The 26,671-nt window shown below is 60.2% G+C and overlaps 2 protein-coding genes across 3 annotated transcripts in view; one reads left to right on the top strand and one right to left on the bottom strand.

Annotated features, from left to right (window-relative positions):
* The window catches only part of EDC3 (enhancer of mRNA decapping 3), a 44,505-nt gene extending 29,968 nt beyond the window's left edge, over positions 1-14,537 (top strand). The window contains exons 5-7 of the mRNA XM_075535526.1: positions 7,043-7,196; positions 10,739-10,956; positions 12,738-14,537. Coding sequence (XP_075391641.1) covers positions 7,043-7,196; positions 10,739-10,956; positions 12,738-13,072 — 707 coding nt within the window. The 3' untranslated portion in view covers positions 13,073-14,537. The remainder of the gene's footprint in view (positions 1-7,042; positions 7,197-10,738; positions 10,957-12,737) is intronic.
* Positions 14,538-14,833: 296 nt separating this feature from the next.
* Positions 14,834-26,456, bottom strand: CLK3 (CDC like kinase 3). Of its 2 annotated transcripts, none has more exons than XM_075535616.1 (13): positions 26,332-26,456; positions 22,680-22,831; positions 22,075-22,291; positions 20,517-20,613; positions 20,182-20,248; positions 18,345-18,461; positions 17,622-17,788; positions 16,642-16,736; positions 16,431-16,560; positions 16,173-16,255; positions 15,942-16,021; positions 15,659-15,749; positions 14,834-15,268 (listed from the first exon to the last, which is right to left on the bottom strand). In XM_075535616.1, exons 2-13 carry the CDS (start codon positions 22,829-22,831, stop codon positions 15,092-15,094), a joined length of 1,473 nt encoding a protein of 490 aa, XP_075391731.1. In that variant the 5' UTR covers positions 26,332-26,456; the 3' UTR covers positions 14,834-15,091. The 2 variants fall into 2 exon arrangements, with proteins under 2 accessions (XP_075391731.1, XP_075391729.1); XM_075535614.1 differs by having other exon boundaries at positions 26,293-26,405.
* Positions 26,457-26,671: the final 215 nt, after the last annotated feature.

Genomic DNA, 26,671 nt, shown 5'->3' on the forward strand with positions numbered 1-26,671 from the left:
GGGCTCGTGAAAACTCGTGCCGGGCCATCTTGAGGTGCAGCGGTGGGTGAAGGAGAGGGCAGCAAAGAGGAGCAGGGCCTGGCGCGGCGGCTGCAACAGTGGGCTCCAGCCCTGGCCGGCGGTGAGGAGGGCCGATGGTGAGGAGGGCCGACGGTGAGGAGGGCGCTGGGCCGCAGTGTGTTCATTCCGTCGTGCTAAGGTCGCTATGACTCACTGACACGTAACAACACAGCAGCAGCGGTGTCTCCTCATCTGGAGGAGAGGGAGGCGGGGACAACTGGAGGTACATGGAGTCAGATTAGTCTGGTGGAGCAACAGGCTGCGTGCACATCAGGCTCCACCTCCCTGAGACCACAAGGCCTAGGGGGCCCAGCCTCACTGCTACCTGCTCTTGGAAGGCCCTGGATCGAGGAGGAGAAAATGGGGAAAGAAGACCATCAACTGGTAGCTTATCAACAGGTAGCTCTTTCTGGACAGCATTTGGATTGTGTGAAAAAAGCTACTGAAAATGAGATGCAGGGAGGGGGAAATGACCAGGCTGACTGGTCAGATAGGAGTGAGTGGAACCCCCGAGATTGAAGTCCTCGCTCACCTTCAGGTCTGGAGTGGGGCTCGCCCCATGGCTCGGCTTTCAGCCAAACAGCAGGGAGGCACACACCCCTTAGAGAAGCCAGCCATGTAAGCTGCACAGAGCAGTCGTCCCCAAGGACAGAGCTGAGAGGGTTAGGAAGGAGGGGGGAGCAGAAGCAGTGTAGCAGTGGCACGATCCACGTCAGCACCCACCATATGTGCGATGCTTGAATGGGAGACTGACCAGCCGTGCAAACTGACCTAACTCACAGGGAAGCCTTAAAGAACCGTGAGAGGCAAGATTCTCCGACCTGAAAGAACCCGAGAAAGCCTTGGCTCAAGTAGACAAAGGGAGAGCTGGCCATTCCCCCCTCCCAATACACTCCACTCCCCGCCCCCGCCTCCCCAGCAAGATCTTCACACCTCTACCGACAGGAATGGAAAGTGCTTCCCCAGCACTGCAGTCAGCGAATGTCCTACAGACCACAGGGGCTGACACTTGGCCAAGAAGTGGGGTGTGGCGGTTTCTTGGGGAGTCGGGGCCAGGTGCACTGCACTGGGTATGACGGGGAGGGGTAGGAGAGGCTTGGCAGCCTCCTGCTCTCTGAGTTTTGACTTGGTCTCAGCCGTGGTGAGCAGAGAGGGAGCTCTTGCCAAGCATCGTCTCGCTTAGAAACAGCTAACGAGCTGTCATCTTGCCCAGCAGTTTCTCTCATAGGTGATTTTTCTCTTACTGAATGCTATTCAGACAGTTAAAAGTAGGAACGCTGTCTGGTCTGTAATGTTTGGAGGAAGAAGCCCGGATCAGAACAGATTGGCATTAGGTCATACAGTTATCTAGTAAGATGGTCTCGTTTTACAGATGAGGACACGAGACCCAGAGGGGTGAAGGCTGTACAACTCTGGCGCCCACTCTGTCCTCCTCTGAAGCTTCATGAGAGAGTGGACTGTCCTCTGTCTCCTCAGCATTCCACAGACATGGACTGGCTGAGTCTAGCAGTTGGGAGCGTTGGCTAGAGAGCTCCCCAATCGCAGCCAGTTGTGTGTCAGAGTAGAAAGAACTGTGTCATAGAGTTTTCCTTATCTGAGTAGCTAGACCAGCGGTTCTCAACCTGTAGGTCGTGACCCCTTTGGGGGTCGAACGACCCTTTCACAGGGGTCGCCCGATTCATAACAGCAGCAAAATGACAGTGATGAAGTAGCAACGAAAATAATTTTAGGGGTGGGGGGTCGCCACCACATGAGATGCTGTATGAAAGGGTCGTGGCCTCAGAAGGTTGAGCACCACTGCCCCGAGCGTCTGGTTCATTACTTTGCACATACAGGGCGGGATCTGTGATTTCAGCAGCTTCCCAGGTGATTTGCACCATCAGCCAAGTTTGGGGACCTAGGTACCAACCTTCCAGTTGGCCTTTGAGTGTGTTAATTGCCCGCACCCCCCACCCCCTCAGAGACTCCACTCCCTAATGTCGCCTTGTGTTGTTCACGCTTTAGAACCCCAGACACCTATTTCCCACTAATTTCCAGAGGAGGAAAGAGAGCATTTCTGCCAGGCTTGCTGAAGGCCCAGGCTTCAAGGTCCGGACTGGCAGCTTGCTGCGGTGCCCCACGTCGGAACTGCCTGTCAAGCGGTGCCTGCAGTAGACAAGTCATTGTTCTCTAATTGCGCAGCAGCATTCTGTGTCAGCCGCAGTGGTGGGTGCGTGGGTAATAAGCCCGTTGACTTAGTCCTGTGTTTAACGCGGGTTTTTCTCTGTGGAATACAAACCCTTTTGGGTCCATGGGCGCTGCTGCCATCTCCAGTTATGAATTGACAGCCATCCCTCCAGCCTGGGCATGCCCTGCTGACTATTGCTATCCAGCTGTTACCTCTGGGTTGATGAGAGTTTCTCTAGAGACCAAACTTGTCATTTGAAAGCTCTTGAAGACAGACTCTTAGATATCGTCTCTCTCTCTCTTTCTCTCTCTCTCTCTCTCTCTCTCTCTCTCTCTCTCTCTCTCTCTCTCTCTTTCTCTCTTTCACACACACACGTTTAGCAGTTAAATGCTAGATATATTGTGAGCACTGTTTACAGGCATGAGATTGAAAGAAAAACTGAAACACTGTTTAGAAGAATGACAGGCTTCAGAGAAGAATTGTTCGACATTGACAGTGCTCTCAAATGCTCAAAGGCGGTTTGGTTCAGTCAAAATGCTCAGCTTATTTATCATCCGTAAGTCGCTGCAATTGAGATGAGATGGGAATTGGAAAGTGCTGTTCCCCTGTAAAACATCTGGATGAGCTTACATCGCCAGCAGGGACTTTTACCCCAGGGATGGGGATCGAAGGAGCCGGGGACTAGGTTAATGGAAGCAGAATGAGAGGAGGGTGAAACCGTTGTCACTGAACAATTTGTGGAGGAACTGTTGAAAGGGAACCTAAGTTGTTAAAACAAGTAATTTGTAGCATACCTACTGTGTGCCAGGCACTTTCCATGACGTCCATCCCTTCAGGGGCCCAGAGTATAAACCCGTGCCCTGGAGTGGCTTCTGACCTAGGTGTGGTGGCCCGGGTGTGTCGGGTACAGCTGTGCTCCGAAGGATTTTCAGGGCTGAGTATGTGAAAGTGGATTGCCAGGCCTTTCTTCTGAGGCACCTCTGGGTAGAAGTGTGGCAGGGAGGGGAGGACCTGATTCAGGAGATGTCACGTCCTTACCCTCTCAGTTCTTCGTGTGGCTTCTCTTACATGAATCACCCCACTTCGCTCAGAAATGTGCGCAAAACCTTCCTGCACGCCGTCGGCTCCGACTCTGAGCGACCGAGGCTTTGTCCATCTGTGTGGGAGCGCATGGCCTCACCTTTCACCCTCAGCGACTCGTCAGACGCTTCCCAGACAGCACCCCCAGGGCGCCTTTGGAAATGGCTTCTAAGGGACTTGGATTCCTCCTCCCTTCCTTTCTGGTCATTTTCGCTCAGGTGTATGTACACATCAGCACTTCATTCCGGGTAGACTTGTTATTTAATCCCAGTCATTTACGTCTCCCTGCCTGGCCCTCTTCTTCCAGCCTGACGGGAGGCCGTGGGTGCTGTGGGTGCAGGTCGTGCCTCTGTGCTTCCCCATCTGCTCTTTCCTGAAGGAGACTGCTTGACCTTCACGCTGCGTGAGAGACCAGCGAGGGGCGGAGGCTCTGCCCCACTTGCCCATACCCAGTTTGCTTGGTCAGAGTCGTTCTGGTTTCTCCTGGGAAGGGGAGCAGCTGGGGAAGCCGAGTGATTTGCTGCCTTTTCACTGTGGCTTTTGGCCTTGGTGCTTCCCACCCGGGCTCACTGAGCCGCTGAGTGGCAGGGGACAGCTTGCTTTCCAGCCCAGTGTGGCTCTCAGTCATTACTGGCTGGCAGTTGACATTCCATTTCAGCCTCTAGTCACCCCCTGAGACAGTTAAAGCTTATTGTGCCAACCTGACCGATAAACACATGTGGGGTTAACTGAAGGGCGGAGAGAGAAATGACTCGGTGAGCCTCGCTTTTCTAGTTCTCTGGTCTCTTGTTTTCTGATGGTCAGACCAGGTGCAGCTGCCTAAGCCCATTCCCCGCTTCAGCTGACAAGGCTCCCTTCCTGCAAGACATCCCTGAGGAGAAGCCACATGAACCTGCCCCAATGCAGCCCTGGGTGCTGGAGCAGCCGCGTGGAGACCCCTGCCAGCACTGAGATGCTTATACACTCACTGATGTGGCTTTTCCGCAGTCGGCGTTGTTGCATGTGTTTTGTGAGATGGAGGAGGACTTTGTAGATTGGTGTTGGACATATGGGCTAATGTTGGACTTATGGGCTTGGACAGCACTGGGTTGGGGTGCTTCTTTAATGTACCCTTACCCTTTATATACAACTGTCTCTTATACACTTGACTTTCTGTGGATTTGTTTCTCCAGTCTGCCAGACTAACACACCCCTCGTGAAGTGTCTGAAGCGTTCAGGGTGCACAGAGTAGGGAGTCAGGTAGGGGCTTTGGCTGCTTTGTGCGTGAGTGCAGATGGCATGCGGGAAGGGCTTCCACATGGAGTTAGAATGTTCCCTGAGGGAAGTGAGGCCTGCCGCAGCAGCAGCTGGGCTGCTCGGGAGAATCCTTCCCTCTCAGGAAGCCGACTGTCTGCTGAAGTCACTGGGGTTACCACTGTGCCCTCACCTTTGCCCCAACCTTAGACCCCACGATCCCCGCCCTACACGGGCCGGAGAGGACCTGGCCGTCCGGCGCCAGTGGAAACTCTCGGGCCATTCTGGCTGCCCCAAGCGAGCTTGAGGCCTTTTTCTGAAATCCCCGACGGCTGGTTCTCAGTGCTCCCTGCTTGGCTCGCTGGCTGCAGCATCTCCTCCTCTCGTCTCTCAGAGGACATGAGCTACCTCCATCCCTGCACAGTAAAGCTCCGCCCCCACCCCACCCCCACCCCAAACTTGGCAGCCGTGGTGCTGGTGCTGGACCGCTCATGCTGCGCTCTGGGCATTCCTGCGCCGCCTCTGCTTTTTCCTGGTGAGCCCGTCAGTCTGGTTGGGCTTCGTGTGTAAATGTGGAAAAGCGTGTGCTTGAAGGCATGGGCCCCTCAGAAGAGCAAATGGAGGGCCCCAGCCCCGGGCAGAGACCCACGAGTTCTTCCACAGCACTGATGGCAGAGGGCGGTCCCGTCGCGCGGTTTTCAGCTGCCCGATTTAGCCATCGGGTGGGGGTGAGGACTCCTCTCTTGGGACCTTAAGGACTATGAGAGGTAGGCCTACCTTCAGAGAGCCCCCAAAGCCCTCCGGAGGGAAGATGGGGGTGCGGTACCTGGCCACAAAGCACAAGGCTGGGCCCAGAAAGACCACTGCCCCGCCTGGTCGGTCTCAGGTCCACCGAGGGAAGCTTGAGCCCTTGCGTGACTGTGCAGGCAGGCAGCTGGCAGGGGTGTGACTTGTCTGACAGGTTTCAGGCAGTGCTGCGGCTTAGGACTCCTGGGAATCCTGTCAGGTCTTCACGCTGCGATCAACAGTTCCTAATTAGCCTAAAGTGGCTGTTTGAATCAGCTGTTGGCATGCGAGGTCAGGCTGCAGCCTCCTGCACTGGCACCTGGCACACCAGGTGCTGGGCCTTTCTCTCAGGGGTGGCCCGACAGACTCCACTTCCCCAGTGGCACTGTTTGTGACTTCTGCCCGAGGGGGGGGAAGAGGGGCACCAGGAACTAGTGTTATAATGAGCTAGTGTTATTTTGGGGTGTGGGTCACCACTCCATTGCCTTCCCCCGAGAGAGCAGCGCTGACAGGTGCTTCCGGCTTGCCTCTGTGCCTGAGTCCTCCGTGTCTCACTGGGCAGCTGCACCGCGTGTCCTGTGGTGTAGAAGTGCATGTAAGCGACACCAGGAGGCCAGGGGTGTGGCTGCAGGGCTCCCCAACTACACAGAGAGCAGAGCGAGGCCGGAGCCCAGGTGGCATCCTTCAGAGAGTCCACTTCCTGGTGAGACCTCTCCGCGGAGGACAACGTGCTGGAGACTTGGAGCACTTTGATGTCGGAGGAGATCCAGAGGCATCGACTACTCACCTGCAGTGTCCTCGCTGCCACGTCGAGGCCTGGGTGCTGGGGGCTTCACATGCTGACCTTGACGGTCCATGGTAGCCTGCCCCCAGGGACTGGCCTATTGGGTTTGTGTATTGGTCCGACTCCCATAAACTCTGTGCAAAGGGTCTGCTCGTCTCTATCCAGGCCGGTGGTGTTGGCATCTTGGATCACCTTGTAGTCTGGTGACCGCTGTCTGCAGTGCCGTAGCACACCCTAACGTGTGTGAGCCGGCACACGTGTCAACTGGGTGCCTAGAAGAACCAGGTACTTTCCAGAAGGTACTTGTAGTGCCCAGGATTCTTCAGCCTGCCTTTATCGAGTTCCCATGTTTCACGATGAATAGAAAATGTTGGTCTTATTCTGAATGGCTTATGAAAGGAGGGCGTGGGTTTACTTACATGTCCCCTTCCCTGCCGCACTCGCCCCAGATTTGGAGCACGTGACAGGATGATTTGGGTGGATAAACTGGCTGGCTGGCTGTGTCTTCCGCTGAGTAGCAGAGAGGAGAAGGAAGAGGAAGCAGAGGGAGTAAACAGGTCAGGAGGTTAGGAGGGAGGCCGGCTTACAGGACGGTAGTCATCGCCGGGCAGGGCCTCCCTGCGTCTGGGGGAAAGCAGGTTCTTGGTGGGCTACTGATAACACACACTGCGTACGCTGTGCTCAGCTTTCTCGGGGTCCCACATATGCTGTGGAAGACTGGGCCTTCACCGTGTGGCGCTCACTGCTCGGGGGGCTGTGTTCGTCGTGCACCACCCACTGCCTGAGCCTGGGAGCGCTGCAGGGATTGTACTCATGGCAGGTGAGCGGGTTAGCTTTTGTAGGAGAGCGCGTGCGCGCGCACACACACACGCATGCACACACCTGTGCCTGGCCCTGATTTCCCGCAGTCATTTTCCCTTTCTTCCCCACAGATTCCGGCTTGGTGGTCCCTAGTGTCTCCTATGAACTGCATAAGAAGCTGCTGTCCGTGGCTGAGAAGCATGGGCTGACCCTGGAGCGGAGACTGGAGATGACTGGCGTCTGCGCCAGTCAGATGGCGCTGACCCTACTCGGAGGACCCAACAGGTAAAGCCGGGGCCACAGCGGGGGCTTCAACTGGGTGGGCGCTCGCTCCGTCCACTAGAACGGGTGTGACGGCAGCTTTGTTTGCCCTTCCTCCCACTCGGCCTTCGCAAGTCCTCGCCTCCGCACAGCCAGCTGGCGGCCTCCCACTTTCCTGGTTTCCTGCCTGCCTCCCAGCGGCCGCCCTTCTAGACACCTGCAGAGATGGCCCTGGACCCTGGGCTTGTCATGTGACCTAGGTGGGCAGGGGTGTGATTCGCCCCGAGTTTCAGCCCTGAGCAGCACTTGCAGAGACACTGTGGCAGCGGGGTCGGGAGCTGGGGCGTGGTACTTTCCTACCTGCCCCTGGGTCTCCTTGAGCGGGCGCAGGTACACCGCTGTTTGCTGGTGACACTCTGTCCCAGACCTTGTGCAGTAGATACTCGGGATACCACGAACAAAGACCAGCAGAGTGCTCCTGCCCCCAAGGAGCCGTGAGGGTTCTGCACAGGGCACCGAGTCGGAGCCTAGGAAGTTGAAACTGGTCCAGGAAACTGTCCTGCTGCCCATCCCAGAGGAGCCCACCTTCTCAGAGCAGGGGTCCTGGAGAGCAGGGCGAGCAGGAAGCGGGAGATGGATGCTGGGCACAGGCAGTGCCCTGTGGCCGGGTAGGGAGAATTGAGAGGCCCTGCACCACTTTGTGTGTGGCTTGAAGGTGGCGGCTTGGTCCAGCCGAGCAGTGTGGGGCAGCTGCTGAGGGCTTCCCGCTGTGCTGGGACAGCACGGGCTTTACGCTTGCTGAAGGCGACTGGTGCCCTGCAGACCATAGATCGAGTAGGGGCAAGTAACTAAGGCAGAAAGAGCGGTTTAAACCTGGAGCAGAGAGGCATGGTGGCCCCAACCAGGGACGGAGGGGTCAGAACAGTGGGCGTGAGCTCAGTAGAACCAGGTAACTGGATGGATGGTGGGAGCATGGGGGAGCGAGTGCTGGACTGGGCAGCATTCTGTCTTGGCCACCGCTTGGAGGGGGTAAAAGCCTCCACAGGATCCGGTTGGGGGGCTGGCTCGTCTGGGTTATGTTGCATTTCAGCTGCCCCGGGACCTCATCTGAAAGGGCCTGGACTCAGCAGAGGTCGGCCTCATCAACCTGTAGCCCTTGTGAAAGCAGCCTCCACGGAGGGTCTCAAGAGAGGGGTGCACAGAGAATTCTGGGGGACATCCACGGGAGACCGAAAGCAAGCCAGGAGACAAGAACACCGGGAGGGTGGAGTTGAAGATCCAAGAGAAGGGAATGATCGGCGACGGCGTTGCCGAGGGCCGAGGAAAAGTAGAGTTGGCAGGGGTCTGGCACATTTGTTAGTTGGAAGGACGATGGCCCTCGGAGGGAGAGGGGCATGTTGAGTGGGGAGGCCTGCGTCCAGCAGGACCGAGAGAGCCTGGTCTCCTGAGCAGCACCCAGCAGCCCTGGAGTCCAGCAGAGCTGCTGCCTCCGATGACCCAGCTCTCCCTTTCCTGTTTGGGCTGGGACTGTGCGCAGCCCTGGGAATGGGAGTTCTTGCGAGAGTACGTGCACTGCAGCTAGGAGCCTCGGCCCCTGCAGCCACTGTCTGCCCCTCCCTGGTGTCCTCGCCAGGCTGTGTTTGACGCCGCCGCCATACACTTGGGTTGATGCAGGCTGGGGCGAGGGGTCCTCGCCTTTCACTCCCAGTGCCAGGGAGTTGCCAATAGAGCCCCCACAAAGAAAGGGTGGGGGGCTAGCTCTGCAGGTGCACTGGGTCCAGCGCAGACATTAGAAGCTGCTCCTGACATCGGCTTTCCCCAGGGGCGCGTGTTTGAGGCCATTAAGTGAATTCTAAGAAGCAGCTGTCCTTGGGCAGGAGTGGACTGCCCTGCCCCTTTCTAGCCAGCTCCTCCCTTGGTGCTGGTCGTGCATAGGCCTGGTTCTTTGTCTGAACAGCTTGCTCTCCCCCTCTCCTTGTGAAAGTGTCGTTCAGGTACAGGTTTGCAGAGCAGACACGTCCCCACTGTGCACGTACTTTGTCCACCAGCAGCCTTCTTGATGTACCAGCACCCTCCTCACTTCTGCCCTGGGCCCCCACTTCCCATCGGAAGGGCAGCTCTGGTCCTGCCCGGCCGTGGTTGATTTTCCTTAGAGAAACCAAGCCCCTCTTCTGACTTTGAAGCTTCCTGTCTGTGTAGCACACGGCAGAATTCGGATTTGAGCCTTTGCCCAGGATTGTACAACTTGGAAGCAGAAGAACCAGGTCTCCAGTCCAGGCAGAGCCGAGTTCCTGCCGTGTGCCCCTGCTGCAGGGCACAGACCCGGGCAGTCGTGTGCCCTACCTCAGCAGCATCTCCTACTCGAAGACATTCTCCTGCTCTCTCCAGATCATGACTAGTCTCCTGAGATGGCCCTCAGCCACCCTGTGTGGAAAGGAGCTCACCCCCCTGGCTCAGCTTTCTGTCAGAGAGTAGACATGTTTGGAACGCGCAGTGTACTAATCTGGAATATTCCAAGCCCTCGAGGGGAAGACTTGGAAGGGAGTACTGGGCTTGCAAGAGACGAGAGGTGCAGATGGCGTTTTAAGAACTAGGGACAAAGAGTGCAGGATGCTCTTAGAGATAAGCATCCTGTCACAGGTGGGGGTGCGGGGCATCCGCAGGAGCAGCTTTATAATAGCACTGGTGGGGCGTGGCTGTGCTTGGAGAGACGTCCTCCCTGGGGAATGTGCACTGAAGTGCTTCCCGTCGCTCTGGACTGCGGACACGTACCTCCCACTTGGGCTGCCATATTCCGTCAAGTAGGCGTCCCAGGAAGCTGCTGGCTGAAGACTAGGCACCCTCACCTCTGTCCTCGGTGACCCGTATACCATAGCATTGGCCAGCAGTGAATGAGCATGCACCTGCTGAGGTCTGTCCCCATGATCTCAGCTCACACCCCTATAAAGCAGGTCCGAGTAGTATCTTCTCTCGATACTCTGTCACTCTCACCAATGTGTGGACAGCGCAGTAGAGAGAACTCGGATGGTCTCTGATGGAGGAGGGTGCCATCCTACCCTCAGGTACCTGCTACAGGTCGTCCAAGTTGAAAAAAGGAAAAAATTCAGGTGAGCCAAAGTAATCAGGGCAGGCTTCCTGGAAGATGGGGCTCGAGGGGATCTCCCCAGGCAGTCAGAGTTCCTGGGCAGGGACGTCGAAGAGTAGATGGGCATGCTCGGGGCTGCCTGACTTGGGAGAGTACAGTAGTGAGGGGAGTGGAGGCTGCAGAGACCTTTGGTGAGTCAGGACTTGGCCCAGAGGCCACACCGTGAAGAGCTGCGCTGTGTTCGTGGACCAGACGCGTGTTTTCTGTCAGCAGTGGTAGATGAGCAAGCCCTGGTGGGCTCCCGGAGAGAAGTCCGTCTCAGCATGGGGTGCGGGGCAGTGGGTTTGGGCCCCCTTAGCGGTTGGGACTTGGTGAAAGGGGAAAAACCCGAGAGAGCCCAGGCTTGGTGCGCTGGTCTCGGTGTGCAGTGCCCGGCCTGGCAGGTCTCACCAGTCCTGCGCCTCATCGCCCTCTGTTCCAGGCTGAATCCCAAAAATGTTCACCAGAGACCGACAGTTGCCCTGCTGTGCGGGCCCCACGTGAAGGGGGCCCAGGGGATCAGCTGCGGACGGCACCTAGCCAACCACGACGTCCAGGTCATTCTCTTCCTGCCCAACTTTGTGAAGATGCTGGAGTCCATCACCAACGAGCTCTCGCTCTTCAGCAAGACCCAAGGCCAGCAAGTCTCTAGCCTCAAAGGTGGGCCTTTCCCCCTAGCAGCACTGGCCGCCTCCCTCGGCGCTAGTTCGGCGGCCTGATGGTGCCACCCAGTGGCCACTGGTGGAAAGGCACCGTGTGTGTAAAGACAAAGCCGAGGCTCATTAGAGCTGCAGAGAGCAATGTCCCTGGTGCCCTCCTCCCTCCTACTCAAGGGGAGTGGGTGCATGTCTTCCCGCCCCGAAGGTTGATGGGACAGAGAGACGGCATGGCAAGCCCACACGCCCACAGAGCTGCACCGTGCAGCCCTGCTTGCATCAGGTTGGCTCGGCAGTGTTGTGGGAAGTAGTGAAGCCGCTGCATTGAGGGCTGGGTTGGGAGTGGGGGGTGTGGTTGGGCAGGAAGAACCGAGGAGCCTGGCCAGGGAGAAGCCGAGGAAGGGCACTGTGAGCTCAGGTGTCAGGAGTGTTCAACCCCCAAAACCAGGCCCTCAGCCCCTCATGGCTGCTCCGCCTCGTAGGGGCCCTCCCTGTACGGGAGCAGACCGCCTCTGCTCTCCAGAGGGGCAGCCACTGGGTTTGAACTGCCGACCCGGCGTTGAGCAATGGAGGGCATGAGACTGAGAAGAGCCGGGGGCTTTCAGAGTCTGGGCCCTGTGGAACTGGGAAGGCTAGGCAGGGAGGGGAGCGGCCTTCGCAGAGATCGGGGGACAGAGGGGAGGAAAAAGACGCTCTGCTTGAGGACCCGGAGGTGCCCTGGTGGCAGCCACAGTGGGTACGTTCTCAGCAGCAGAAAGGCTGGGAGATGGAGCCTCCAGCTGTAGTCCACGTGGGAAAGGCCAGGCTGTCTGCCTCCCTGTCCCAGGGCTTCCTGTCGACTCAGCGGCACCCCTCACCCTGTGGGCGCGCTTTGCCAGCCCACGGCCATGGACAGTGGCGTGAGGGGAAGCCTCCCTCCCTCCCAGTGGGGTGCCGGCTGGGAGGAGGAGGGGAAGGAGGGGGAGTGTGGGAAAGTGGGAAGGCAGTGCTGAGTGGAGCTGACAAGGCCTGGCGTGGCCCTCAGCGCGGGGAAGAAGGGCCGGGCGAGCAGCTGTGCTGGCAGGTGGGCTCAGCGGAAGCGAGAGAAGAAGGGATGGCTGCACTGAGTGGAGCAGGCCCCAGGTTTCGCCTGGAGTGTGGCGCGAGGTCTCACTGGAATCGGAAGAAAACACAGGAAAGGATTCGAGCCAGCGCGGCCCAGAGAAGAGGCCTTGTGAGGGATCATTGGCAGGTTGGGGAGCCATGGCCCAGGAATCAGCCTCAGTTCTCTGGCCAGATTCCTAGCCCCAGAAAACGAACCGACAGCGCTCTCACTCATGACCTTCCTGGCTTATGACGGCATGCTTTAGGCATGGCAGCCACGCCTTTCCAACGAGAGAGGCGTGCTTTTTTTAGCTCCTGCTGCGGCTTTTCCTGCTGCATTCTCCCACATGGCCCCTCCATGGTCCATAGGCTCCCCCTAAAGGCTTCTTCCCCCACAAGCCCTGGTGCCCTCTTATTTGGCTTGCTTCTGTCTGTTGCTTTCTGTTTCGTGTCGGAGGCGGGTCCACGACTGAGCGGGTCCTTTCTGCGCTGTCCCAGGGCCTGGTGTGGCCATGGAGCTAGCAGAGGACAATGGTGGGCTGGAGGTTGGGCTTAGCCCCAGGAGATGAGGAAGGGCGGGGCCGAGAGAAGGGCCCAGCTCCCAAAGGCTGCCACACGCTGGCCTCTCACACCTGGCCCAGCCTGGGAGAGGTGGTGGGGTGTCGCTAAGCCCAGCTGAGGCTGCTCTGCTTCTGCTTGCAGATCTGCCCACCAGCCCTGTGGACCTGGTGATCAATTGCCTGGATTGCCCTGAAAACGCCTTCCTGCGAGACCAGCCCTGGTACAAGGCTGCCGTGGCCTGGGCCAACCAGAACCGGGCACCGGTACTCAGCATAGACCCTTCTGTGCATGAAGTTGAGCAGGGCATCGATGCCAAGTGGTCACTAGCGCTAGGCCTGCCGCTGCCGCTGGGGGACCACGCGGGCAGAGTCTACCTGTGTGATATCGGCATCCCCCAGCAGGTGTTCCAGGAAGTGGGCATCAACTACCACTCGCCCTTTGGCTGCAAGTTTGTCATCCCCTTGCACTCGGCCTAGAGGTGAGACAGAGTGGCTGGGCCCAGCACTCCCTCCCCTGCTGCTGCCGCGGGAACGTGACAGCGAACGCCTTAAGGATGTGAAGCATCATGGACCTTGTCAGTCCCCCTCCCCCCTTGAGGATGTTTCTTGGGTGAGAGGACAGATATATTGAAACTGACCTGTCCCCTGCCCGTAGCCTGCGAAGGCGCTCCTCCCTCTGCGTGTGCGGGGCCAGGTGGGGCTTTGTTTACAGACATAGGCAGCTCTCCGACTGTGTTTCAGGTTTACAGCGGCCTGGGTGAGTGCCCGGCATGGGGTGGTCCCAGTGGAGGGCCTGCCCTTCCAGCTTTGCGGCTCCTCCCCTGCTTCCCCCGCCTGGGCAGCCCTTTCCTCATCTTTAGAGCCAGCCATGCTGCAGCTGTCCACTAGAGGGCAAGCTCCCCATCCTTCTTTGCCAGGGTGACTAGGCTTTCCCCAGGCACCCAGCCTCCTGCATTTTTAAGGGATCTTTTGTGAGCCGGTCTCTCTAGTTTATGCTGGATTTTCCCCACTGCATCCCTCTGAAAGGTAGGGTGCCACCTGTCTTGTGGGGAGCACCAGGCTGTGCTGCTGTTGGCCGAACCTTTGCCTTTGCCTTGTCTGGGGCCAGGCCCCTCGGGTGCAGCTTTAATGTTCAGTATTGGGGTCTCTGGGGGAGCCTGGTGCTGAGCCACAAGAGGCTCCCTGGTGCTTCTGCCCTGCCCACCCTTTCCCCAAACTGGAACCTTGCCTCGCTCGCTCGCTCGCTCGCTCACTCACTCACCTGCTCTGCCTCTCACTCACCCGCCCTTCCTGGATGTGGTCCTCAGCAGCCATCATCCCAGAGTGCTGCCCCCACAGCACTGAGCTTCGCACCCTGGTCAGCTGTCCATTCTTGAAGCCAGTGCCCTTTCTCAGATGCCAAATGAGGCTACATATGGATAAGCTGGCTGACGGGGCCTCGGCCCCAGGTGCACACATCACTGCTCACCTCTGGTTGTGGGCGCAGGCAGGCAGGCACTTCTTCCTTCCTCTCTTCATAGGAGCAGAGGACTGGGCAGAGGGAGCCTGGTGCTGGGTCCCTCCCTCCCTGAGCCTCCACTCCCCCAAACAGGGCTCTTTGTATCGGGTGCAGTCCAAGCAACAGTGTGAGGGAGGGGCATTTTAGCTGGCTGCCCAGCAGCCAGGCCCCTGCAGGGTGGGGCACAGCTCAGAAGACCCTGCTTGCTCCGGGCAGTCTGACCCTGAGGTGACCGCCATGCTGAGGGCCCGGGAGCTTGTGTGGAGCCTCAGCTTCACCGCTTTCCCGGTGGCTCTGGGCCTGCCTTCTCCAGTGGCATTTCAGCTAGCATGCTCCTGGACCTCAGCTCTCCTCTGAGGCTTCCCGCCTACAGTGCCCAGTCTGTCAGGTGGCCAAGACTATGACTCTAGAGGAACCCAAACCAGCACTGAAATAAAGCTGAATGCCCGAGTTCCGTGGTGTGCGTGGGCTTTTGTGGACGGTGGGGAGGACAGTCAGTTTGTGTCCCAGAGCCTTGGAGGCAATGGGAATAGGAGCAGAGTGCCCCATGGGCCTTCCACCTGGGCCCAGAGGGATGTCCTGCCTCCTAGTGGTCTCCACCTGGCTAGCCCCCTGTGCTTGGCCCAGGTCACACGTGGCTCTCCACAAGCTGAACTGCTAAGACAGACTTTATTTAGGGGGTCAAGGGGTGGGGGGGGGGGAGGCAAGGAGCCTGGAGACGGACACACGGGTACGAGGGGTTACAAACAGTAAGAAACACTTTATTATAACTTTACAACATATAAATAGCTTGGGTCAGATCTGTGCTTTCTGGCAGCTGGGCACCAAGTCTCCTGCTGCAGGCTCCTCCTGCCTGCCTTCACATGACACTGTTCCTTGGGTGGCCCCGGCCCCCCGGCACCGGGTGCCTGGTGGTGGTGGCTGGAGGAAAGGGGCTGGGCAGCCCAGTCCCAGACGCCGACACCTCCGCCGCTGCCTCCATGCAGGGCCTGCGCCTGTCATCTGCTCGGGTTGCGGCTGTTGTGGAAGGAGCGCTCCTCAGGGGTCAGCCCAGCAAAGAAGGGGTGCAGCAGGGCCTCGGCCAGTGTGATGCGCTGGGCAGGGTCGAACTCCAGCATCCTCCGCATCAGGGCAAAGAGCTGCACGTGCTCCAGGGAGTCTTGGAGCATGTAACTCTGCGCAGGGACACAGGGCCTCAGTGCGGCCGAGGCCCCCTGCCTCTCAAAGCCTGGTCGGACACCCGGGGGAGGGGGCCCACCCTCGCCCTCCTGGACAGAAGCAGGTAGCTCCTTGCTGTGAGCCTGGTTGGGGCTCTGGTCTGACTGGCTGTCTTGCTGGCTCAGTGCCTCTGCCCCATGCAAAGTCCTGGTGCTCCTGGCTGGTTCCCTTGGGTGACACCCCCTCCCCCCACCGAGTCCTTCCCAAACAGAAAGAAAGGGAGGCAGGCAGTGACGGGGTCACAGGCCTCGGACTCCCCTGGGGTTCCTCCACGGCAGTCAGGGCCCCCGGGCCTGCAGCCTTCCCCGGAGCAGGCAGGCAGAGGGCGGGCGGCCTCGGACACTGACCTGGAGAGGCTTGCAGTTCTCCTTCACGTACCGGCCGTCGGAGCTGTTCTCATCCCAGACCAAGCCCCCTTTGTAGAAGTACTTCTGCTTCCTGGAAATGGGGACCAGGGGGTCAAGTGTTGGCAGTGCGCAGGGAACAAACCTCTGCTGGTGGGTGGGGAAGGACGGCACAGGGCCTTTCGGAAGGTCCAGGAAGGATCGTCAGGAGCCTCAGGTGCCCAGGAAAGCCCATCCCGGCAGAAAGGAAAGGCCGGGGCCGCCCTGGGGCCTAGTGGCTGCTCACCGGGTGCGGTGGACCATGTGGGAGGGGATGGGGCCCAGGATCTTCTCCATCATGACCAGGTGCTCGCGGTTTTCATGTGTCTGGAGACAAGTCAGGGGTGCGCACATGTTAGTGCAGCCACAGCCCTGGGAAAAGGTGCCCTCCGACCCACCCGAGGCCTGGAGTGCCCTTTCCTCCCACCCCAGCCCTCCCAAGCACCTCCACGCAGGGTGGGAGTGGGTACGGCCGTACCTGGAAGAGCGTGAAGCCCCGGTAGTACTCGAAGAGGATGCAGCCAATGCTCCAGACGTCACAGGGCTGTGCCCAGCCCAGCTCTGAAAGCCAAGATGGAGGCAAGCTGAGGTCCTGCCCCGAGCTCCGGCCGTGGCCACGGGCAGCTGCTCCCCTGGCCGGCAGCAGATGAGCCTCTCGGTAAGGCTGACTGGAGATACTGCCTGCGGGGGCCGCGGGCACCCTGCAGCCTCTGCGGATCCCCTCACAGCCACTCACCAAGGATCACCTCAGGCGGCCGATAGTGCCGCGTGGCCACGATGGTGGTGTGGTGCTCATGGTCGAAGGTGGCACTGCCAAAGTCGGCCACGCGGATGCTGGTGTTCTTTACCGACTTCTCCTCACAGCGCTGCGGGGCAGGCTCCGGGTCAGGGCTCATGCCCAGGGCCCAGCCCGGCCCAGCCGCTGGCGCCCCGCGCCCCCACAGTACCTTGTGCTCATTGTAGAGGGTCTCAAACTCGGAGTTCACAAACAGGATGTTCTCTGGCTTCAAGTCTGTGTGGGTCAGTTGGTTGTCGTGTAGGACTGGGAGGGGGGAGGAAGCTCTGAGACTCTGGGCTCACCCACTGGCTGGAACCCAGAGCCCTGAGCAAAGCCAGTGGTGGCCAGGCCCACCCACCCTTGTGCAGGGCCCCGGGAGCCTCGTGTTGCTGGGACTCCAGAAAGAGGGGGGGGGGGGGTTGGGGTGTAATTAAATAAAGAGAGGAAGGTGGAGGAGAGGGCTTCTATGAAGACTTGCCCTCCTCCCCTGGTCCCACACAGTAAAGCTGCAGCAGCGCCTTCGTGGGGCCCAGTACACCACAAAACTGACTGCTCTGAACCGGCAACAAGGCGCCCGGGCTGGAGAAGCCAGGCCGCAGAAGCCACGTGCTGGGCCTTCAGTGGTCCTGCTCTCCTCACCTCTACCCCCACCCACGGCCTCCCCAACTCCTGTCACTCAGCCCCCGCCCTTCCCAGCTGAGCCCTCATGAGGCTCCACACTGCAGGCTCTTGGCGTTCCTGCTCAGTCTAGCTCCCGGCTATGCAGAAGCCCTGGCGCAGAGTGGTGAAAGCGTTCTGCCGGCCTGAGGACACCTGTCCTACAGGGACAATGAGTCCCATCAACCTGCCAGCAGTGGGCTTGATTTTGGATCTCCTTCCTCTACAAAAAGGCCCTGGTGGGGGTGTCAGACAGCTCAACTGCGAATCTGGTGGTTCAAACCCGCCAGCTGCTCAGAGGCAGCCAGGCACAGCTAGCTGGTCCCATAAGGACTCACAGGGCCGCTGTGCGTGGGAATGGAATAAGGTCTTGGCTTGTGGGGACCTGAGCTAGTGGTGCAGTAGCAGCTCTCACTGCCCGGGGACAGAGGTCCCACGCTCAGCCAAAGGGGCCCGGCCCGGCAGGGTGTTCTGGGAACCGGCGGCACTTACATCGAAGGGCGTGGCAGAGCTGGTAAGCCATGTGCCGGACGTGGGGCAGAGGGTAAGGCTGGAAGTTATTCTCCTTCAGGAACTCGAAGGTGTTTTTGCCCAGGAGCTCGAAGGCGATGCACATGTGCCCGTGGAAGTTGAACCAGTCCGACATCAGGACGCACAGGCTGGGGAGGAGGGTAGGTGGGCTCTAGGCTCAGTGCTGGGGCTTCCCCACCCCCCTCAAGATGAAGCCCATCCCCACTCTCACCTGGGCCACATACCAGGGGGAGGTGCATCAGTGAACAGAGCGGGGACATACCCCACCTCCACCCCCCAGATCAGCTGAGCTTCCTGCCAGGTTCGGGGAGAACTGGGGTTCAGGTCTGAAGGAACGGCACCCTCACTCCACTGAGCTGCTCCAGGGGCCGCCCAGTGCTTGGAGGCGAGGAAGCTCAGCATGTTGGCCAAAGACAGGCTTTCCTCTGCGTAACCCCCCACTACCTGAGCGTGTGTCCCCACTCTGCTGCCTCACAGGCCCCCACAACCTGGTCCCCAGCTGCAGAAGGGGCCCGCCTGCCTTGGCACTAGGCTGGTTGAAGTGAGGCCTGGACTGGAGTCCAAAGGCTCCTTCCAGCAAGCCTCCACGCCAAGAGTAGGCGGCACAGTGCCAGCCTCTGATGGGATGCAGCGCCGGGCCCAGGGACTGGAACGGCCCCTGAAGGCTTCCCTGCCGACACTCACAACTTGTTCTCTTTGTCCTTCTCCTTGATCTTTTTGAGGACGTTGATCTCTAGCCGGGCGGCCTCCCGGTACTTGCCCACGTTGCGGATGATCTTCAGGGCAACCTGAGATTTCCCTCTAGGCCAGGGAGAAGGTGGGTCCTGGTCAGCAGTGCCCAGTCTCCCCAACCCTGTCCCTGCCACGGTCCCAGCAAACCCCACTCAGCAGGGGCCTACTCGCCTTCCAAAGAGCCTAGGCTGCCAGTGTGTGCGTGCATGCGCGCACGTAGCTCCTTACCTCCCGTGTGTGTGTGTGTGTGTGTGTGTGTGTGTGCGCGTGCGCGCGCACACGGGAATACTCTAGGCACCCATGCCAGCCTCCGGCTTTCATGAAGCAATGTCTGGCTCCCCGGGCTAAGTGTGGGCAGAGCAGAGGCCAGCCCAGAATTCACGCAGTGAGCCTGCCGCAAGGCCAGTTAAGCCTGGACCCTGGCTAGGCCATCCCACCTGGGACCCCACAGATCAACAACTGTCCCTGAAGTAAAGTGAAGTAAAATTAAGGTCAAGGAGTGAGAAGTGGGTCTTCTCCCTGAGGCCAGGGACTGCTGTCTTGACCACCCCCCCTCTTGGCTCACCCGCCACTCACCTCCCAGCCACAAGCTCAATGCCAGGCTCCCTGTGAAGGGTCTTAATCTCTGCTCTGCACTCCCTCCCCCAGCCTGCCCCAACCGCCCTGAGATCCAAGCAGAGGTACCCTCCTGCCCAGGTACAGTCGCCAGCCCCAGCACAGGCACCCATCCTTCGGCCTCAGGAAGACTCACAGGCCCCAAGGCGAGGCCTCCTCTGGAGAAGAGGCTCTTTGCCACATCACCGAGAAGCCACCACGACAGGCTCCCCCTGAAACAGGGCCTACCCTGCTGTGGCAGGGGGTCACCATCCCACAGGGGCCTGCAGGACAGGAGGGTGAGGCCCTCCTCTCCAGTCCCCACTGGACCCGGGCCCCAAAATTCCCTGCCCCGCCTACCCCTGCAGCTCCTCAGAGTGGCACAGCTCGGGGAGCAGAGCTGCCCTCATGAGCTGCCGCTCTTGGGTCAGCCACACCTGTGTGGCAACAGTCTCAGGATGAAATAGCTCCATCCTCCCTGGCCCGGCCCTCCTGGGTCGCTGATGGCCAGATTCCTGGGTCTCAGGGTCCTTTCTGAGCACCCTCTTATTGTGGATGATGCCAGCTCCTCCCTCTTCCCACCCACCCCCCACGGCTGGGAGACAGGGACAACTGCACCTGCAGGTCACTGGCCAACGGGACGGCAAGAACACAGCACCTGTGACTACAGTAGCTGATTAACCAGGGAGAGGGCTGCAGGGGCAGAGCCCCCTACAGGGCAACCCGAAATATGCCCGGCCCTGCACCAGCCTCATGTGTTCGTATGCTTGAGCTTTTAGAGATGGTTAAGGGCAAAACAGGTTTTCCTGTTACGCCTGGAAGGGAGGGGGTGGCTGCAGCAACACCCCAGCGTCCCACCTGGTGATGAGTACACCCCATTCCACCCTGGCCACACCGCAGCTGGTAGAACCACTGGCCTGCTTGGGGCAACATGCCAGGGAAACCCGGCCAAGAGGAGATAAGATAACATTCTCTGCCCTGCTAGGTCAAGACCCTCCAAGGGTCCAGGGGGTGGGGGAAATTGGGGCAGAACCAGGCACCATCCAGCAAGAATACCCCCCTCATCTCATGGGGTCAGTTGAACCCCAGTTGGCACGGGTCCGCTCTGGCCTTGCGGCTAGTCTTCAGAAAGAAAAGAGTCAGTTCTGATGACCGCCGCCCCCCAACCCCCTCCCGCTCCTCCCAGTCCACTCACCTGGCATGGTCCAAGCACTCCACCACCTTGCCAAAGGTGCCCTCGCCCAGGTTCCCCACAATCTCGTCTAGGAGAGAAAAGAAGCAGGGCGTGAGGGGCTGCCAAGCGGGGGCCGGCGCTCCTGTGAGTCACAACACTCAAATTCTTAATCACAAAAAGGCTTCTCTCCACGGCTACACTCTTAACAACCGAAGCTGCTAGTGCCTGTGCCGCTCAGGCAGTTACTGGCGGCCCCGCGCAGGCGCCCGCGCACTAGCAGCCCCTCCGGGCAGGAGAGTCTGCTCTAACAGGGGGTAGGAAGTAGAGAGGTAAAGTTTTACGAAAGGTGGCTGTACATCGCTCTTGGAGCCAATCGCCGATCCGGCACACCAGGTGGCCCTCCTTGTCATCTTCCACACTCCGGCTGCTGCGCTTACTGCTCTGTTGGCTTCTCTGCATGCACCGCCCCCCGAAACGCCATCCGACCAATCGCATGGTAGGCGGTTCCGATTGACAGATTGAGGTGTCAGTCAAAGGCAGAGGCGGAGACGGTGCGGAGCCGGTGGGTTGGTGGTTGGATTTTCCAGATCCCAGCATTTCATAAGGCACACAGCATATATAACGATAGGGATATTGCAAGGGACACGTCAAGACACAAACTGACTTCAAACACAGAAAAGTAAACACAGCTACAGGTATGTAAAGAAAACTCGGACATTATCTACAAGGCGGGCGGAGCAGTGCTGGGAGGGAGGAGCGACCACCGACCTCTGCCGCCGAGGGGCCAGGCCGCGAGGAGAGCCACAGCCCGGGAGCACCCCCCTCCCAGGCCCTCCCGTGGTGGCTTCGGCCCAAGGTGAAGAAGCAGAGAGAACGGCGCAAGAAGGCAGCCAGCCCATGTGGACCGGTCAGAGGGCCACCCTGCTGTCCTTGCAGCCCTGCGCAGGCCCGACTGCGCCCACTCAGCCAAGCTGCTAACTGTCCCCGGACGGCATCTGTGGCCAGCCTCGAGCGCCACTTCCAGACAAGGCCTGCCAGCCGCAGCCCTTCCTGCCGCCAGCCTCGAGCAGGCAGGACATGGGCCAGACGGGCTGGCCTGCAGGCTCCGTCCACCACGGCCCGCACACGCGCGGGCCACCTCTGGCCCTGCCCGTGCCGAGCCTCGCGACCAGAGGGCGCCCGCAGAGGGAGCGAGGCCGGCCGCGCGGCCAGCCTGTGGCTCTGCGCTGCGGCCGCCAGGTGGCGCCAGCTCGCGCACACGGGCCCTTGCTCTGGCCTGGGCCACCGAGCCGGAGCCGGCGGAGGAGCGGCTGGCCTCGCCACCGCCATCGCGCCTCCTCTCGGAGGGAACGGGGACGAGAAGGCAGCACGCGCGGGTGCCGCCGAGACTCAACCTGGCCGCCTTCCCAAGGGCCTGGAGGAAGGACCACCACGCCAGGACCACCGGCTAGTCCCTGCTCTTGGCCGGGGGCCAGCAACTGCCACTCTCACCTACGGGTAGCACCCAGCCACCTGGGTGGGCAGGTGTGCAGAGCTGGACTGCAAGGTGGGCACACACCACACCACTCAGAAGCTGATCCGCCAGGCAACCTCCTGGAGGGAAGGCCCAGAGCACGCAGAGCACAGAACAGCACCGCTACTGGGTCCCCAAGAGCAGCCTGGAGACAGAGAGCCCAGCCAGCCAGCACCGGAACCAGAGCCTCTAGAACTGCCACTGCCACGTGGCTGAAGGCGGCCGGTCACCCAGCTCAACGCAGCGCCTGGACCAGATGACACACACACGCACACACGCACGCACACCACGTGTGTGCTCAGGGCGGGCCATACTCACCTGGACCTACCAGTCTGAGAGAAGACAGAGCACCCAGAGCTGAGGCCCGGCAGCCCCCGCCAGCACACTCTGGAATTACTCACCGAGGAGGCGCTGCTACAAGACCTGGTCCGGCGCTTGTGGCAATGGTGGGCATGCTTGCGGGCACGATAAGGTCCCCTCTCCCTGGAACGCCGGCGGTGGTGGGCCCGCGATGACCCATAGCAATCCTCACTCAAGGACGGGCTCCGCTCTTCACAGCGGTACGGGTCACTCTCTCGCCGCTCCCGGTATCGCCTCTGGTAGGGCAGGCGGTCATGGCTGCCAAGAAGGCAGGCAGGTGGTCAGCAGAGGCCTTCCTTCCACCAGCCACCTCCCTACTGCCAGGCCAGAAGCCAGAGCGGCAGGGAGAGGGCCGAGGAAGGGGGCACGATGGAGGCAGAACAGTGGGGAAGGAAGGCCCGTCCAGGTCCTTGGGCTCCTGGGAGTCTGTGGCCGGAGCCTGGGCCTGAGGCAGGAGCAGGAATCAGCTACTAGCCAGGGCTACACACCCCACCCTCACCTCTACCCCTACCCCCGCCAAGGAAGACTCTTGAGGTAAGTACAGCAGTGGAAGGGCCACAGACTTGCACAGCCACCTTGGCCTGAAGCTAAGTGGAGGTCAGGACATCCACAGGTCATCCCTGCCACCCCATTCATGCCCGCTCACCTCCTGGATCTCGACCTGCGGGGTGGCAGCTCCCTCCGGGACAGGTAGCGCAGTCTCCCTTCATGCTCCCGGCTGTAAGACCGCCTCCGCTTCCAGCGGTAGCTCAGGTACGGGTCTGGCTCAGGGGAGCGGTATCGCTTACAGTGATGCATCTAGGCCACAAGACAGGGTGCCCTGCTCAGCTAGCCGCCACCACCTCCAGCTCTGGGGTTGCCAGGCAGCCAGGACGCTGCAGAAGAGGCCCATTGTTCTGCTGGGGGGGGCAGCCCCCACAGGGGTTTATGAAGTGAAGAAGAACTCTGAGGTCACACTGGCCAAGAACAGACAGGTCGCACTCTCTCTCTCTCTCTCACTCTCGCTCTCTGCTAGTGAACCAACCAGCAGCTGTCTCCCAGGCAGAGCCTCACTGGCCTGAGCACCTGGGGAGCCGGGGGAGCTGGGGCCGGTGGCCAAGGCCAGTGGGCAGGTAGGAATGATGAGCAAAGCTTCAGGGGGACAATGTCAGGGAGATGGGGCAGGGGACTGACTATGAAGTGACCAAGCTGCAAAACTAGGGGCCGGAGTCAAAGGGCTATTGGCAAGAGGTTAACAACCCGGGAGCAAGGTGACATACCTTCCACTTAGAAGCCTAAAGTCTCCTTGCCCAGGGCTGCACCCCACTCGAGGAAAGAAGGCCCACAAGTCAATTTGAGGGGCCACAGATGAGAGGCCCAGCCCTCAGAGACAGAAACCACGAGGTCCTGCAACAGTACCTAGTCCACCTGAGAGTCTAGCCAGTCCTCAATAGTAGGCACCCAGTCTCAGCACCCTTGGGATGCCAGAGTCCATAGAGTGCCCATGTTTCTTGCTCAAAGTCCACGTAACAGCCTTCAGCCTGCCCAGGGTGCCAGGCTGGACAGCACCTCATGTCCATCCAAGATAGCCTTTGCTGCCCCCTCTTCTCATCCCCCTGCTCCACGCCCACTCCTATTCCATCTCGGAGCAGCCGCGAGGTGGGCTGGCTGCACAGGGAAGCAGCCGATAGAAGACTCACCCCAGCCACAGCAAAGCACCAGAGGGCCCCAGCACCCACTGAAAGTGGTGGCTATGTGAGACTAACTCCCAGCTCCACCCAAGCCCAGAGCCACGGCACTGCCTCCATGGGAGGGCTGGGCCAAATCGGCACCCTTTCTAGACGACAGCCAGTCTCCTGGGCTTGGCTGACCAAGCACGTTTGGGACAAACCTGCTGAGTCCGCACCACGGAGACAGGGGAGACCACCAGGAGACCAGCACGCACAGCTCCCTGTGGGGGTGAGTGGGGCAGTGAGGTCGGCCTGACCAAATGCCTAGAAGTGCCTCGATGTTCCTGACCAAGTCCCTAGCCTCCATTCCTCCAGCAGCAAATCAAATGTCTCCCCTTTTCCACCTGGACAGTCCAGAAAGTGGCACGGGCCCACCCCTGGGCATTCCTGTGAGATAAACACCCAGTGACATGGCTGACAGATTCTTAAGAGCCTGGATTTCTGTGCTGTTTTGATGATCAGCTGACTAATGCATCCCTGTTTTCCTGCAATTACCCTAGGGCAGGTGCCCAAGCTATGGAATGAAAGCTCACCTCACATCTCACTAATTGACCGGGAAGACGCTCCAGTGGCAAGAACAGGCCCGCCCACAGATCAGTGGGGCCCTGCCCTTCTCACCTAGCAAGGATCAGAACAGGAGGCTTCAAGTCCACACCAAGCCACAGCCTCCCTCCCAGAACCCAGAAACACCTCTGTCTCCCTGCTTCAGAGTCGGGATGGAAGTCAGGTTGGATCCTGACCCTGCCGCTTGGAACTGTGTGTCCTCAGGCGGGTTACCCCGCTGCTCAGCTTCCCCTGGGAACTGATCCTCTCTCTCCACAAGGTGGTTGTGAGCTATCAGTGTGTCTCCTCTAAGCATAGGGACTAGCACAGGACTGGCCCACAGGAGACCCCAAAGGGGCCAAGACCCCAGTTAACAAGTCTGAGCCTGGGTTAAATGCCTGAGGGGCAGGAGAACAGTTTCGAAGGCCCCTCCCAAGAATCTTGGGAAAGAGAGCATTCTGGACAGGAAAACTGGCTCAGTCCCCAGTGTTGTGCCTCACTGTCCTCATAAAGCTAAGCCAGTCACTCTATCAGGGGACCTCAAACTTTTTAAACAGGGGGCCAGTTCACTGTCCCTCAGCCCCGTTGGAGGGCCGGACTACAGTTTAAAAAAAAACAATGAACAAATTCCTATGCATACTGCACCTGTCTTATTTTGAAGTAAAAAAACAAAATGGGGCAGAAACACCTGGCAGAACGGATAAATGTCCTCAGCCAGCTGCAGTTTGAGGACTCCTGCGCCTAGACCTTGGGAAACTCAGACAAGGGCACCTCCCAGCCACTGTGGGAGAGATGACAAGCAGGAGACCCACAGAGCAAAAACCAGAAACCAAAAAAGCACGCACACACACACACACCACGACAATCAGGGAAGCCATCCTTCAACACATTGCAGGCAGGTGAACCAGACCCCCTCCTCGGCCTCCCACCTGAAATGGGTGGCGCCCGGGGTGGTTTCTCACCCAGGCCATTCAGAGAAGCTAAGGCCCAACTCCCTCTGGGAGGCTCTCTGCTCCTCACAATGAGAGAAGGGGGGAAAGGGGGTGGGAAACGTCATGTGAAGGAGCGGCACGCTGATGCCAGCGCTTCTCCCTGGGACGCAGCAGGCGTCCTCGTCTCATCTGCTGTTCCTGGCCGGAGAACTGGGCTGACCAGAAGTGCAGCCAGCCAGGTCGGCGACTGCCCTCCCGAAGCCCCGCCACCCCAGCGCCCCATGGTTATTTTTGGCTGGCACGGTCCCACCACTGCAACCTCAAACCTGCCACCTCGCAAGCCGCCACGGCAAGGAGGGTGAAAGGCTCCTCCTCTTCAAGGGCACGGAGGAGGGAAGCTGGAAGCCCGCCAACGCCGCCTCGACGAAGGGGGCCCGGCTCTCCGGCACTTGCCACCCCGGCTCCGCACCGGGCCAGCGGGGCCCTGGCACCGGAACGACGGCGCGGGGACGCCGGCATATTGGAGCTGTCAGCCTCGCCGGGCCCCTCCCCCGGGCTGGAGCGGCTCCATCAACACAAAACACAGCGCTGCGCCCGGGCCTTCGCTCCCGGCCCTTCCGGCCGCCCCGGGGCCCGGGGAGCCCCGCGTCGCCCCCAAATCGCCGCCGTTGGCGCGGAGGGGCTACCCGGGGGTCGGGGCAGGCCGGCCTGGGCCAGAACCAAACGCCAGGCTGCTCGGGGGAGGCGAGTTTGGGGACCACGCTTCGAGCCAAGGAGAGCAGAGGTCTGCAGACCCCTCCAAGCTCCCGCGGGTCGCGCTCGCCCAGGCGCGGGGCCGATCGTGGATCCCTGCCGGGGCTGCGGGAGGGGGTCCTACCCGGACCCCGAGGCACCTAAAGGTCGCGGTCTGCAGTGATCCACCCCCGGGGGGGTGGGGGGAGAAGCGGCGGGTCAGGGGTGAGAGGTCGGGGCCGCGGGCTGAGACAGGCAGAGGAGGAGAAAGAAAGGAAGCGGGCAGAGACCGCCGCGGGATGCCCGGGGCTCGTATCCGGCGCGGCCGCCTAGCCCAACTCACCTCCCGCCGCCGCCGTCGCGGGCCGAGGCCCACACTCACCGTCTCCCAGGCTCCGGCTGCGGCTAGGCCCCACTCCCCGCTCCAAGGACCTCTTCCGCTTCCGGCTCCGGCCTCCGCCCGTGGCGGCCCCGCCCCCCGCGTGACGTAGCCTTCGCCGGTGCGGGGCCAGCTCCGCTCGACGACTGGCCGCTCTAGCCCCCGACTCGAAGGCTCTGGAGGACTGTCCACCTTCCGCGTTCCGGTCGCTGCGGCAGAGCGGTCAAGGCTAGTTCCGGGAGGGCCGCGCGGTGGCTCGGACCACGGCAGGCCCCGCCCATCCGTGTGTCGCGACGCACTTAAACCTGCGGACCAGACAGGTGCAAGGTCCCCGGGCAGGGGC

This window comes from Tenrec ecaudatus, chromosome 17, assembly GCF_050624435.1.
Source record: "Tenrec ecaudatus isolate mTenEca1 chromosome 17, mTenEca1.hap1, whole genome shotgun sequence".
NCBI classification, from domain to species: domain Eukaryota; kingdom Metazoa; phylum Chordata; class Mammalia; order Afrosoricida; family Tenrecidae; genus Tenrec; species Tenrec ecaudatus.

What these genes read in the sequence shown, in the direction of transcription:
- CLK3 (XM_075535616.1), bottom strand. Translation starts at nt 22,831, where the DNA reads ATGCATCACTGTAAGCGATACCGCTCCCCTGAGCCAGACCCGTACCTG. An exon ending in GAGTGCTTGGACCATGCCAG is followed by an intron (nt 18,462 to 20,181) that starts GTGAGTGGACTG and finishes TCCCTGGCCTAG; the next exon opens with AGGGAAATCTCAGGTTGCCC. An exon ending in AAGGACAAAGAGAACAAGTT is followed by an intron (nt 17,789 to 18,344) that starts GTGAGTGTCGGC and finishes CCTCCTCCCCAG; the next exon opens with CCTGTGCGTCCTGATGTCGG.